The 15,184-nt window shown below is 39.4% G+C and overlaps 1 protein-coding gene across 3 annotated transcripts in view; it reads right to left on the bottom strand.

Annotated features, from left to right (window-relative positions):
* Positions 1 to 15,184, bottom strand: part of abr (ABR activator of RhoGEF and GTPase) — a 207,245-nt gene that overhangs the window by 69,096 nt on the left and 122,965 nt on the right. For all 3 annotated transcript variants that reach the window (XM_074671740.1, XM_074671741.1, XM_074671742.1), the window contains 4 exons: positions 14,370 to 14,422; positions 11,300 to 11,440; positions 10,777 to 10,898; positions 4,822 to 4,990 (listed from right to left, as the gene is read on the bottom strand). In XM_074671740.1, the coding sequence (XP_074527841.1) occupies positions 4,822 to 4,990; positions 10,777 to 10,898; positions 11,300 to 11,440; positions 14,370 to 14,422 (485 nt within the window). The remainder of the gene's footprint in view (positions 1 to 4,821; positions 4,991 to 10,776; positions 10,899 to 11,299; positions 11,441 to 14,369; positions 14,423 to 15,184) is intronic.

The raw sequence follows: 15,184 nt of genomic DNA, 5'->3' as shown, positions 1-15,184 counted from the left end.
TAAGTTACATTTTTCAGTAACACTGTCTTTTATACTCAACCTGTTTGTCTAAACAAATTGTCTTCATTCACATTTTACCAGGTCAGCTGATGATGGCCAGATCATGTTGCCATATCCAAAGTCAAATGCCTTAAAAAGGACAGCTATTTATTGTGCCATCAGTCATTGCAATAATTGTCCCCTGAGAATATGTAAAGTGAACAGCAAGTCATCTTTCAAGTACCACCTGAGAAGGCACCACCTAAATACCTGGATACCTGAGCAAGTACTGAAAGTAGAGGACTGGATGTGATTTTATTTGATGAATACAACTTGTGAAAAAAATAACCAATCTCACAATGTTCTGGTGATGTTTTTTGTTGTTGTTATCTAATGATGTCTATAGTCTTTTAAGACTTAAGATCTGCATTGTGAGTCATGTTAGTTGTAACTATCACATGCATCATGTAATATGTTCTGTGTTGTCTTTCTGTGTGGACCCCCAGGAGATTAGCTTGTCATCTTGGTTGCAGCTAATGGGGATACTTTTAAACAATAAACAATAAACAACAGAAACAAATCCTGCCTTTGATAAGACAAATATCCAATCACAGTTAAGTTATCTAATTAACAACTTGTGGTCAATTACATTTAAAGAAATGATCCTACTGCATGTTATATTGAGATATACATGACTTGACTTACTTAATGGTAGAAATTTAAGTATGTGACTTCACATTAAGGCAGGGTTGGCCAACCAGTCAGAGACCAAGAGCCACAAAAATTACAGTGGTACTACAAAGAGCCGCATCATACGCGTGGTCTTACAAACGCACTTCCTCTCACAGATAAACAAAATGACATAAAATGAAAATCAATACATTTCCCATTTTTAAAGCAAGACTGAGTGGGTTTTTAAACGGGTTTAAAAATGTACTTGAAGCCATGTCAAAAGCAAATTTCTGTTTTTACTGCAGAAGAGACAAAGTTCCATCTCTATCTATCTATCTATCTATCTATCTATCTATCTATCTATCTATCTATCTATCTATCTATCTACAAGCTATTGAGAGGAGCACATGTAGAGAAGAGAAACTGAAACTTAAGTATCAAGGTCATCAATCAAGTCTTGACCAATATTGATCCCAACGTTGGCATCAATATATGAATATTTTAGATTGATCGTCAAACCACTACCCATAACAATATATTTATATATATTTTAATGAATGGATCAAAGAGCCGCACACCGGAAGGCAAAGATCCACATGCGGCTCACGAGCCGCAGGTTGGCCACCCCTGCATTGAGGCATTCATTTGTTTACTGTCATCTTTATGCACATTATTTCTTTCGTTTAAATTAATTTAAAGTTGTGGGTAAAAAAGTGGGATCATCAAAATGTGACTTAAATGTGAGTCATATGTGTCTGCTCTTACATCCTACTGGATGCTAAGAGGAAAAAGGTCAAATGTGAAGCTGTTCTGATGACTTTCTACAAATTAAACAAAGATGATGGAAGTAATTTTGTGTCTATTTCATCAACATTTTATGGCTGAATGATGACTCTCTCATTTAACATTTATAACTTGTCCATCGTTAATGTTGGCTGATTCTTCTTAAAATCTTTCCTTTCTTCCTGGAAAATGAAGAGAAGCCACTGAAAGTGAGCGTCGTGCTGCCAGAGTCTTGATATTTAATTCAAGGATCTAATCTTGAGGTCAGTTTTGAAGGAAAACAAATACCCACATCCTCCCGGCCCTCACCAGGAAGCAGTGAGTCAGAGTCTGGATACAATCAGCTCCATCTCTCTGGCTGCTCTGGCCTCCTCTGACTCCAAACACCAGCCATGGTCAGTGGCTGAGCCCTCGGGTGGGCGAGATTAACGCTGTGAGACGAAATAACAGGAACCCTCTGCTCCTGAGGCCAACGTAGTCTCAGTCACGGGTGTGGAGGTGTGTTATTGGAAATTATAGAGACAGCTGAAAGTTTACAGCATCTTTCCTTTCAGCCTCTGTCAGCGTCACTGCTGACAGAAACAGAAAACTGCTGAAACTTATCACCACTGCTTTAAATAACAGTTTGGAAAAAAAGTTGGACAATGTTTCCTTGTTTTAACTAATAAAGCAAATATTTAAGCTTCCCTCTAAAGTTCAGCCTTTATAAGAAGAGTCTGAGGTTTCATATTACTGGACTGTTTAAGTTTCCTTTTTTCAGTCTGGTTCTTTAATCCACTTACTATAACAGGAAATTCCCCACATGGCACAATCAACCTTATCTTGACCCTGCTGCAGACAAACAAATCAGGGATGACAAGAGCCAGATTAAAAGTACAGTGTTTCCAGTAAGACATCGCTCATATGGATTTCCATGAAAGCCTATGAGCCAAAATAAATCTGTTTTACTGGACACATCAGCCAAAGTCACCAGTCTTAGTCACCTGTTTGTGTTTCTTTTAATAACAATTAAAACAGGTGATCATAAATAACAGGAAACCAGAAAAGTCTCGCTCAGAGAGGACGGGTTTTAAATGACTCACTGTTTGCTATCACGGCATCAAAACAACATTAATCTGAGTTCTGTTGAAAGTGTCGGCACGTTCCACTGCTTTTAAAATGCCACTGCACTTAGGGACTGTGTTGTGTTTACACTGTGCTGACTCTAATAAAGATAATCTCTTCAAGACAACTTCTGAGAGGAAGACTTTCTGAGGGCCATTTTTTTAATAAATGAAAGATTCTAATTAAAATAATGATCAAATAACCACATTTATAGGATGTTTTTCAGAATTAAATTAATTCATCACATCTAAATTAGTTTGGTTTTCGTTTAGCCTGCCCACACTGACACTTTGAGACGATCTATGTGCTTTCCATCTTCAGACATTACTCTCCTTGGCAGTGTATTTCTTGGCAGTATGTCAGCAGTCAAACGTTTCTGCTGCACGCTGCAGCTTTTTCCTGGAAAAAAACATCATAGCTCCATCCCGACTATTGGTTAACTCGTCCTACTTTAGTGCTACTTTACCCTCCTCACCACGTCTCTCCATCTATTATCTTCTTAGCACCGTGGCAGTGAGTGACACACAAAGAGTACATTTGCTGTACAGATAAGTGGTGCTGTCCACTGTCTTTGCATCTCAATCCACAAATATAAGACAATCGAACTCTTGTCTGTTGTATCTCATGGAATAAAATGTATATTTGGTTCACTATTAAGGATGGGTACAGAATTAGGGACTTTTGTACAGACTAGAGATAGACCAATATGGATTTTTTGGGGCCGATACCGATGCTGATTATTAGTAGGCAAGGAGGCCGATAACCGATATTTGAAGCCAATATTAATTTGCAGTCAAAGTGAAAATTTTGATCACTACAAACTCCAACACTTAACTGCAAGCTGTTTATTTAACAGCTCCCATGCTTAGCAGCACGTTTTATAAAGTTAAATGAAAACTAAAAAAATAAATAGTTAAAGTTTTCTACAGTAAATAAAGTTTTCCAAAATGTCTATGTGACTGCAATAAAACTGGACAGAACTGAGTGTGTGCTGCCTTTTACAGGCATGTAATGCAGTTGAGTTAATTTTCTGTCTGATTTTAAATGACCATCTAGGGCTTCCATAGTGTAGACAGGGAGAAATTCTGTGCAGAGGAGCATCAGAGCCAAAACAACTCAGTTTTGAATGGGTTTCATATCGGCCGTTGGATTAAAAAAAAAGGCTGATGCCTATATGCCCCAAAAAGCCAAATATCGGCCCCGATAATCGGCCCGGCCGGCAATTAGTCTATCCCTAGTACAGACTGAATTCTGTCTGTCGTACCAATTCACGTAAAATCAAACTGTATCATGTTCAATACCTAAACGTATCGTTGTGACTGTGGGAATAGGAGAGTGGCCAATTTTCCATGTTAGACATGAACACAGCATTGAGAAACAAATTTGATGAACTGAAAAACTTTGAGATTTTATTGTTAAATAAATTAATATTTAGGGCTGCACAGCTTGGCTAGTGGGCCTTTCTGTGTGGAGTTTGCATGTTCTCCCCGTGCATGTGTGGGTTCTCTCCGGGTACTCCGGTTTCCTCCCACAGTCCAAAAACATGCTCATCAGGTTAATTGATCACTAAATTGTCCGTATGTGTGAGTGTGTGCGTGAATGGTTGTCTGTCTGTATGTCAGCCCTGTGATTGTCAGCCCTGGCGATCAGTCCAGGGTGTACCCTGCCTCTCGCCCAATGACAGCTGGATAGGGATAGGCCCTAGCCACCCGCGACCCTGAACAGGATAAGCGGTTCAGAAAATGAAATGAATATTTATTTGCACATAAACACACAAAAGTACCAAAAATTGGTCTGGGTGAGTTAGTACGATACTCATTGCACATCCCTATTCACCATGGTGCTTGTGTTTGTCTTATTTTATATTTCCATATTATGTTGATTGTGTCTGTTGTTGTTCACTGTGATTTATGAGCAGATTCCCTCTCTCATTACGTTCCAAACAAGTGCTGCATGACAAAATAACAATTAAGGCTAATTTGATTTGATCTGATTATTCAGATCAGGCGCTGCTGTTACTGTTACCCTGAACCCATTTAAATCAACAGCACTCAAAGACAGCTGGACCCAACCAAGCATCCCTCAATGCTGCCTTTGTATTCCACAGTAACTCAAGAGAAGACAAGGCAGCTTTACCCCCAACTTGGTTGAATTTATCGTTTTACTTGTTAAATTATCTTGTTTGTTGACACCAGATCAGTGTCATCTGGAGTTAATGAGGCGTAGCAAAATATAATCCTTTAAATAATCAAACCACAGGGAAAACGGAGCAGACAGGATTACCTTCTCTTTCTGTATCTCGCTCTTTAAGACTGAGATCTTGATCTTCATCTCCTCGATCTCGTGCTCAGGCAGAACTTGGATGCTATGACAGGAGTCGGAGTCGTCCAGGGTCTGGAAGGTCAAGTCTGCCAGAGGGATGTACCACTTGCACTCATACTGCTGGTGACGACTGCAGAGGAGAAAGAGGGAGAAGATCAGCTGATTAAATCCATCCTGTTTTGTAAAACTGTGAAATCATTTAAGGAATAATAAAGCTATGAAAATTCAAATTAAAAAAAGCAGTGACAACACATCATGGCATTGGGAAAGTAATATAAAAATCTGAGTAAGTTCAGTTAGTTCAGCCAACCAACACAGACTGAAAGCAGACTCCAGGTCACACTCATGCATATATTTCTTTTTAATTCAGAAGTTCAGTTTGACCTCAGATCTAAACTGCTCAAAGTTGGCCATAACACTCAGCCGACTTATGTAGAGCTGCAACATTAAAGACAACGATGAACGACCAGCAGAGCACTACATCCTCCAGGGCCAAGGAGACCGAGTTTCATTGTCACTAATGAGACTTTCATTAGCATTCCTGGTGCTGCACAGTCCACTTATTACCAGCGTGACACTTTCCTCACAGTGCTTGTTAGAGTGGAAATACAATCTGAACGCGCAGCAGCTAAATTCTAAATTTAGGAGCAGATAGAGTTGAGATTAATATGGATTATTGTGCATTTCTGAGCCTTACAGTGAGGTTTAACCTGGAAAAACTGAAATCCATGCAAGAATTTATGTTTTATTTTGGTAAAACAATTGACTTATTAAACTTACTATGAGCCAAATTATCCTGAGAAGACTAGAAAAATGTCTTATATTAAAATATTTAAGGACAAAGAAGTCAGTGCTGCTGGAAAAACTGTGGGTGTGATGGTGCAGATCACCACCACATTTTTGGCAATGTCACACAGCACCATTATTACAGTATTGGTTAAATATTTTGGATATTATGAAAACAAATTCTGGGATTGTCAATTCCATTAACTTTTGTTCTTCTTTACTTGGGTGACCTGCCAGGGGACACAACAGGACACACTGCTGCTAAAAAGCAATCACTCATAGTTTGTTACAGGCTGATGCATCCATGTTACAAAATTGGCTTGAAATTATTACAGAAATACATGAGATGGAAAAAATGAGTTTCCTGTTAAGATTGAGAAAAGATTTGAAAATCAAAAGATGGGGAAAATGGATGCTATGTTTTCATGAATAGAGGATGTGAGTGGTGGCTGCTCCCCTTCACACTGTTGAAACATTACTAAGTTGACTATCACGCTGTTCAAAACCTATGACTGTGAAACTTATCTGGGACTGTAAATGTTACAAAGTCTTTCAATAATGCTGATACTCTTCTTTCATATTCTCTCCTTTTTGTTTTTAATAGCATGAAATAAGACATTTTCTGGACATGTTAGGTGAATGTGATTCATGTTAATTCTAAAAAAACACATTTGTTCTGTAGTAAGACATTAAGACTGGGTTAGAGTTCAGGTTTTGCAGTGTATAGAGCAGGGGTGGCCAACCAGTCAGAGACCAAGAGCCACAAAAATCACTATGGTACTACAAAGAGCCACATCACACACGTGGTCTTACAAACCCACTTCCTGTAACACGTAAACTAAATGACATAAAATGAAAATCGATACATTTCCAATTTTCAAAGCGAGATTTATTGTGTTTGCAAGTGTGTTTAAATTTGTTCTTCGAGACATGTCAAAGACAAGTTTCTGTTTTTACTGCAGAAGAGACAAATTTCCATCTCTCTATTTTTCTTCTATCTATCTATCTATCTATCTATCTATCTATCTATCTATCTATCTATCTATCTATCTATCTATCTATCTATCTATCTATCTATCTATCTATCGATGAGCGAATGAAGAATTGAGAGGAGTTCATGTAGAGAAAAAAAACTGAAACTTAAGTATCAATCTTATCACCCAAGTATTGATCAATACTGATCCCAACGTTGGCATCAATATATCAATATTGCAGAGTGATCAGCACGCCACCACTCATAACAATATTTTTTTATGAATTGATCAAAGAGCCGCAAACTGAAAGGCAAAGAGCCACATGTGGCTCCTGAGCTGTGGGTTGGCCACCCTTGGTATAGAGCTACAGGGTTGTAGAAATTGGGTGAATTAACTAAATAGAGGTCTCTGTTTTTCCCATCATTGGGTTTTTTTTTTAACTGATCTCACTTCTAGGTTAAATTTTCAAAATTAAAAACGAAGATGGAAAAGGAAGAGAAATCCACTAATACTAGCTCACACTTCTGTATTTTGTGGCTCCAGCAGCCCATTTAATAACCAGCAGAACAGGAAATATGATCTATGGTTTCTTTATCACCATGTTTTCATTTTTTTACTCCTCTCAGCCACTCCCAAGCCTGAAACACTCCTGCTCTCTATCTCCATTATTTCAGCCTTTGTGACTGCATGCCCCTCGGCCTTTTGGGAACTCTTTGTTAAACAGTCAAGCCATTCCCTCTGTGTGTGTGTGTGTGTGTGTGTGTGTGTGTGTGTGTGTGTGTGTGTGTGTGTGTGTGTGTGTGTGTGTGTGTGTGTGTGTGTGTGTGTGTGTGTGTGTGCTGCTTATAGCTGATCTGGTTACATTTGAACACACCCTTGAACATATTGCTCACACAAACAAAAGGTTGGTGCTCAGCCTGATCCATATCATCACTGAGAGTCTGCTCTACAGTCTGAGTACATGCATAAATACAGAATAAGATCAGATGGGGATTCAGGAAGTGGAACATGTGGCGGGAGAGTCTATTTAAATACGACAGAGCGAATACGATGCAGGTGAGAAAATCAGAAGATACGACAGGATTAACTCCTCAGTGACTGAACTCAAGGTGATTGAGTTTCTGGATGGCTGCCTCCCTCTAACTGAGTGTGTGTGTGTGTGTGTGTGTGTGTGTGTGTGTGTGTGTGTGTGTGTGTGTGTGTGTGTGTGTGTGTGTGTGTGTGTGTGTGTGTGTGTGTGTGTCAATAAGAGTGTTTATCCTGCAGGCGGCATGTTGAGATAACACCTCAGACCTTAATAGTCTGATTTACGGTCCCGTAGTTATGGCAACGCTTTGTGTTTCCTGACAGTGAGAGGTGGCTCCAAATGACACAAACAGGCAGCGAATGTCACGCGAAATGAAATCCAATGAAGCTAACAGCTGGCACCCTGCTGACTGAGCCAGTGACGAGCGTTGCTTCAGGAGTGACACTTAATAAACAGACATGAACGTCAGTATTACACACAAACAGACAGTTTCCAGGAACACACTATTGTTGAGTTGTGCTCACGAATAACACCTTCGACAACACTTTGTCAGCTATAAATACTGATCCTCTCCCTGAAATATCACAGGTGCTGCATCTGCAAACATTCTCTTTGTTAGCAAGTGGTTCTTTCTGTTTCTACACCAGAGACTGACATACTGATGTCTAAGTTCAAGTGAGTGATACTGACTCAGTGTACCTTCAAACTATAGACATTTACATGGCTGTGTGCTTTATCTTAAAGAGTTGATAAACTGGTCCAACCCAGGGACCCACAAACACTTCTTCTTTGACATCCATCCATCTTTTATCTTTACAGCTTTTCCCTTTCCGGGGGTTGCGAGAGCTGGAGCCATCATTGAATGCAAAGCAACCCTGAACAAGTCTCCAGCCTATCACTGAGCTAACACACAGAGGTGTCCCAGTCCGATATCGATATTGGATATAGGTCTGATATCAGCAAAAAAACAAGTATCGGTATCGTATCGGAATGCATCTAAAATCTCCGATGTAAGCAATCTGATATAAGCAGTCAGTTTTTACTCATACCTACTGTTGCTCACTACTGTTCTTTGTTTGAATAATATCACTTAATCAAGCCTTTTCTAACATGACAGACATACTACAAAATAAGTAATAAAAGTATGCACGTTTAATGCTGATATCGTATCGGATTAATATCGGTATCGGCCAATACTCAATGCTACAGTATCGGTATCGTATCAGAAGTGAAAATGTAATATCAGGACATCCCTACTAACACATAGACCACCATTCATAGGCCATGTCCACAAGTAGCCTGGTATTTTCAAAAACGAATATCCCCTTGTTTGTTATTAAAAATGCTTTCGTCCACATGCAGTGGGCAAATCCAACGGATACCTGCGGCTCGAGGCATGTCAAACCCCTATTTGGCAGTGTCTTCCAGACGTAAAACAAGTGCTAGTGCCAGCCAATCGGATTGAGCTCCCGTCAATCATCTGTGATGTTTGAGCACTGAAAACCATGCAAAACCATGAAAGTCTTCCAAAATCTTCACTTTGGCCAGAGTTCTCAGAAAACATTGTTTTTAGTGATGTTAAGCTGCGGTTTCCTGTGGACGACAGGCATAAACATATCAAAATATGTGCGTTTCCCAAGATACCCGGCTATGTGTTGACATGGCCATACACACACTGACACCTGAGCGCAATTTGGACTATGGGAGGCAGAGTACCTGGAGAGAACCAGAGCATTTCTAAGGAGAAGGTCTCAGGGGAACATGAAGACTCCACCAAGAAGAGACCTGTCCAATTAGGGAATCCAACCAGGAACCATCTTGCTGTTAGGCAACAGCACTAACCATTCTACTGTACTTTGCATAACTCAAACTTCAGCTGTTTTTATTTTTTTTTGATGAACTGTGGTGCCAGCATCAAAGTTCATTACCGTCTTTACTGTGATGAAGTGTGATAATAAAACCATTTAACTTTTGCTTGCACGCTGCAGGACAGGAAGCACATGTCTATCAAAATAAAGGTGCAACAAACATTTCTTGCCACATGCTGAAAATAGCTCTTGGGTACTCACCCAGCAGTGGCCTATGACTCTATCAAAAAACACAACTGCAGCCCTCAGACAAACAGCTGAAGACCTCCCCGCTGACTGGATGCAGTTGAAGACAAAAGGCCGTCCATCAGAAAACTGAGTTAGTTCCCCTGAAACTTATTTGCTATGGAGTCTATTCAGTAAAAAAATAAGAAACACAATCCGCAGCCAGAGGTCAGAACCACCGCTACAAATGTTCAACAATATATCTGATCTCAGGGTTAGGTATCGAGATCTGGTTCCAAATTCACAAAAGGAATGCAAGTGTCACATTCAGTTTACTTTGAGATGTCCCAACAACAAGGACAAGGTAACCTTTCTTTTTGAAACTTCATCACTTTTTTACTCTCTAAAAACCACAGAATCAAAATCAGGACTCCATAAGATGAGCAAAACTGAGGAATCACTAGCATCACATCTCATTCACTGAATGGAGCTATGAGTCTTTCAACAATACTGAGCAAAGGACGGCCTTCGTCCTTGTCCTCTTCTCCAGAGTGATCTTTAAGAGGTTCAGGGGTAACACCAATAACAAAGTCAGCTTTTTGATCAGCTAATTGACAAAGCAAAGCATTAAATAGAAGATTAGTCAAGATTAAAAAAGAAAAACTCTCAAAGAAGGCTCTTATTAATATCAAAGGTACTAAGCTTCCCCAAAAAGAAAAGTATTTGTGACATAATAGTTTGTTCTCGTTGTGATAATTTATGTGACAAATATAGCTCCTGCGGCTTCCCAGAACTGAAAGCTGCTGCTTCAAACAGACACAAGAAGCTGTTAAAGGCAGTCTATACCAAACTAAGGGATCTGTGCTGCTTTAACAGTAACTCCAAGTGTACTTTGTTTAGCAGGAGAGGAGCGGCATCTGTTTTCAGGCTCTACTGGCCAGCAGCAAGTCACCAGCACAGTGTGTCAGCGTCCATCCTAGGGGGATTCTTTGCATGGTTTCAGTACACAGGAGGAGGTGGAGACGTGCTGTACTGTCAATAGTTAAACCACTCTTTGTTTCTATATAAAGACTGAGCAGTAAAACAAACTCCTCACCCTACAGCAGTTTTCTTCATCTTGGCACAGAGCAGCAGATCAGTGAAGAGGAAGACGTGCCGTAGCTTCCTGGAGCTTTCTGACACCTCCACCAGGAAGCCATCCTTCACCAGCTGACGGGCCTGAGAGAACAAGACACGTCAAAAACATCAACGCAACCGGGGTCAAACAATGAGAGGTTTTGGCAAAAATCAAGAGATATACGACTGAGGGAGGCTACAGATTGTTAATGTCAATTCACCATCAATTCATCTTTGCATGGCACCTTCTTAAACTGCATTTATGTCTGCAGTGACAGTTTGACTGACAACAGATTTCTGAGGTATTTCAAGACCAATGCGGGGACTTCCACTGCAGACTCAGGTCTGTTTTTAATGTTTCGACAGTCAGTTTTAATGCCATGATGATGAGTGTAAAAATAAAGAGTTTCTTAAAGAACTGGTAGTTGCAGTTTAATGTCATAACAGCCACTCAATGTTTATTGACATATAAATTCATTTGCATAAAATCAAAGATCACACACCTCTCCCTTTGGTGTTGTGACAGCTGTCCTGCGAGGGTCAATCTCCTCATTGATGGAGGAGAGAAAGTTTTGAGATATCCTCAAAGCGTCCTGCAGAAGGGGGAAGTCTGGATGATCTTTAGGAGTGTGTTTCAGCAGATCCTGTGACACACACACACACACAAAACATGTGGTTACAAAAACATTTAACTTCAACCTACTTCACAAGCACAGAAAACAGGATAATATCCAGAGAGAGTAAATATGAGCTATCTGATGGAAACGTTTGAGCACAGAGGCTTGATCTGAATCAGGATATGTCTTTCTTTGTTCCTCTAAAGTTTCCAGACGTCTTGCAGTCGGTGAGATCTTTCAGTTGTTTTGACTTCCGTTTATTGTCAGCTATGCATAACGCTCTAACAAAAACCCACTGAGCCATAAAGAGAAGATTCAATTCTGTCATCTCATTCAGACATAATTGCACAACACATCCACACATCCCTCCTATTGAATGCGTAAGCAATCTCTGAAAATCTCATTTCCTTGTTTTTATTGCAGCCTCTCTCATCAGTGCAGCAGACTGGTGAGCAGGACAGCTGACTACAGAGCAACTGTCTGTCTTCTTCCTAAAAACCAGCCCAATCATTTTATTCAAATCCTCTTCGTTTGTGTGAATGACGGGGACGTGACCTTTGTGGAAAACAGGCACTGAACCGTGAATGCTCTCTGCATCTTCTTGCTCTGATTGCTTCATGCAAACAGTCAATTCAACACTTTCCTGGAAGGCAGCTTCACACATCCAGGCATCTCTGCATGTCTGACTGGGAGTTTCATCTTCATTATACTCAACATGATATTTAATATGACATCATTTTCAGCCTGGGAGTGACCCGTCAAAGAAAATCAGGTTTGCTTTTTGTGTGTGGAGTAGATGATCAAGACAAAAGTTAATGAGTGATACCTTGAGTTTACTCATGTTTAGATGCAGTAATTACAGAGTGTGATGTCTAAAATAGTCTGAGTGTTAATCACAGTAATAATGGTTTTAATCTATTAATTAATTTAGAGGGAGTCCTCTCCAATGTGATGATCCAGCTTGCTTTTTTTATGACCTTTTTTGTATTATCAAAATAAGAGTAAAGTTTAGATCACATATCAACACTAGTCGACAGACATATTTCCTCACTCACATGAGCAAGCTACATTTTTCCAAACTCTATCCCAGTTAATGGGTTTTATGTGATGGCTACGAGTCCAAATTCCAGACCTTTGTCACACACCATATGAGGTAGCCTAGCTTCCTGAAGTCTCTTTTACATATTAGACACAAAACCTACACCTTTAATTTTGTTTGACATTAAATCAATAAGAGGGTGAGTAGGGAGTAGGGACTTCCTCTGGTTTGAAAGACTGATCTCATCTTCAAATAAAAGAAAAATGAAGCATTTTAAGTTTTTTTTTTAAAGTTAAACTGCTGCTGCTCTTTTAGACATAAATCATGCCTAAAGTACCGACAGTACCCATTTTGGGTACTTTTGTGGGTTTTAATGAGGTGATAAATATTAATTTGTTCACAAATAAAATCTCAAAGTTTTTCTTTACAGTTTTCAAGTTTTCACATATTTATTCTTCAGTATATAAACTTTCAATCCTGTATTCAAGTCCAGCATGGCATATCACCTACTCTCCCACTCTCTCACAGTCACAAGAATGTGTTTAGATACATAACATGGTACCATTTGATTCGATGTGAATTCACCATCAATTTATCATTACATGGCATATTCTTAAACTGAAATTGTGTCTGCAGCGACAGTGTGAGTGGGAACAGATTTCTGAGGTATTTTTAGACCAATGCAGGGACTATGCACTCGGTACTACAGACAGAATTTGGTCAGTACCTTCAAAAGTACCGAGTTCGGTAATCCCTGCTAAACAACAATAAAAATAAAAAAGAATCTTAAAAATGGATTAAAAAAAAAAAGTTTCCCACTAAGTTTTCTAAGTTTGGAGTTTGCTATAAACTACAAATCTGCCATATATATGTCATTTAAAAAAATCATGTCATCAAACACCAAACAACCTCTGTCTACAATAATATTTTGTGCAACTCCATTACAAAACCCTTTGGTTTCATTGGTTTGAGGACTCTTTTTTCAATTTTCTTGAGTCTAACAATCTAAAACAAATGTTCAATTATTTAACAAGAATGAATAGTGTAATCTTAAATGTGCCCAAAGAAAATCCAGTCCAGTGTTGTTTTTTGTTTTGTATGAACCTTCAGGCCCTCCTGTTTTCAGAGTGAGAACAGAAACACCTGAAGTACAGAGCACAGTTAGATAATCCTGACATCTTATCGCACAGCTAGAAAAAAAAGCAAATTAAACTTTGCTTCAGCTCTTGTGTGGATTTCTGTAACTTATATTCATAAAACCACAACTTTTTAGTTAAGTATTGTGTGTGTATTTAAAGTTCCTGTGAGAACATTTTTGCGGGTGGACTTAAGATAGATTTAAATGAGTGCGGGTGCTTGCCTATGAGCTACAAAAGCAAAAAAAAAAAAAAAAAAATCCAGCAGGACAATTGATTGATGACTTTTACAAATACTTGATAAATAAAAAACAAAGCAGGCCGAGGTTTTTAGAAAAAAATAAATAACTACTTTCACTTCTAAATGAACAAGATCTATTAAGGCCATATTTGGCACCAGATCTAAATTTCTTTACATGAGCTTTAAGAGTAAAGAGGACATTAATTATTAATTATGACAATTTTAAACAAAGAAGCAAAAGCTCAAACTGTATTACTAATCTCAAGCAGTGACTGTCCACAGTTTATTTCTATAAGAGCATTTTATAAGGGAAGGGGTGTCATATGATGTCCATGTAAAGGGAGAGAGGTCAAATTGTAGTAATCAGTCTGTATTGGCTTTTTGATCAATTTTAGAAGTTTTGAGGTTTAAAGTTGTGCAAACTAAATTGTAAAGTGTCTTGTGATATGGGGAATCTGCACACACACACACTGGCACACACAAAGAGTTTCTGGCTGCAGCGATGCAATAAATCCCAGGAAGTACAAGCTGTTTACTCACATGAAGGACCAGGGTGCTTCTGGTAACACGGTCGATGGGCTTGTAAAGCAGAGCTGCGGGAAGAGAAGAGAAGGAGTGTGAGTCAATGCTGCTTACACACAAGACTGATCACACACACACACACAGGAGGTCACATTTCCACTGTGCGAACAAGGACACACACTCCTTCAATTAGCTCTCACTGAGTTGAACACGTCGCCTGATGTGTGAGTGATAACATGTTTAACTTTAATATTTTAGCTTCACAGAAACAAAACACAGGATTTCATCCACTGAGCTGTGACCTCCCAGAGATCATTTTATTACAGTCTTTAAATATGAGTGTGTGTGTTGCTCTGTGGATTGGAGGTGAAGGAGGACAGCAGTTTGCTGGAGCACGATGAAGGTATTGGCACACAGGCTCAAGCTGAAAAGTCCAAAGACAGGCTGCTTAACATGCAGCCCACCTCTGGTTGCTGCCGCAGCCTCCTATTGGTCCAGAAACCATTTGCTTCCTCTGCATATTTAAGCTGCTGCTAGGTAAACTAAAGCCTGTCTGAACACTGGACCCTCTACTGAACACACACATGCAAATATAAACAAGAATGCATCTATAAAAAGATTATAAAACACTGCCCAAATGCCATCTCTCCAATCTCTGAATCACAACTACAGCCTCCACCATCAAACTTGGCTGCTTTCCCCGTGGGACGGTTTCACCGCTGAGTTGGTGTGAACAGCAGCAGGTCTGACATACATGTCAGCGCTAGGTGAGAAACTCCCACATACAGGAGGACAGAAATAAAATGAAGACGAGGATTGTGCAGCGGGAGATG

The sequence above is a fragment of the Halichoeres trimaculatus genome, unplaced genomic scaffold, assembly GCF_033239565.1.
Source record: "Halichoeres trimaculatus isolate MK-OKI-2021-1 unplaced genomic scaffold, fHalTri1.1 fHalTri1_scaffold_6, whole genome shotgun sequence".
Lineage (NCBI taxonomy): Eukaryota > Metazoa > Chordata > Actinopteri > Labriformes > Labridae > Halichoeres > Halichoeres trimaculatus.
This window is presented reverse-complemented; position numbering and strand designations above follow the sequence as displayed.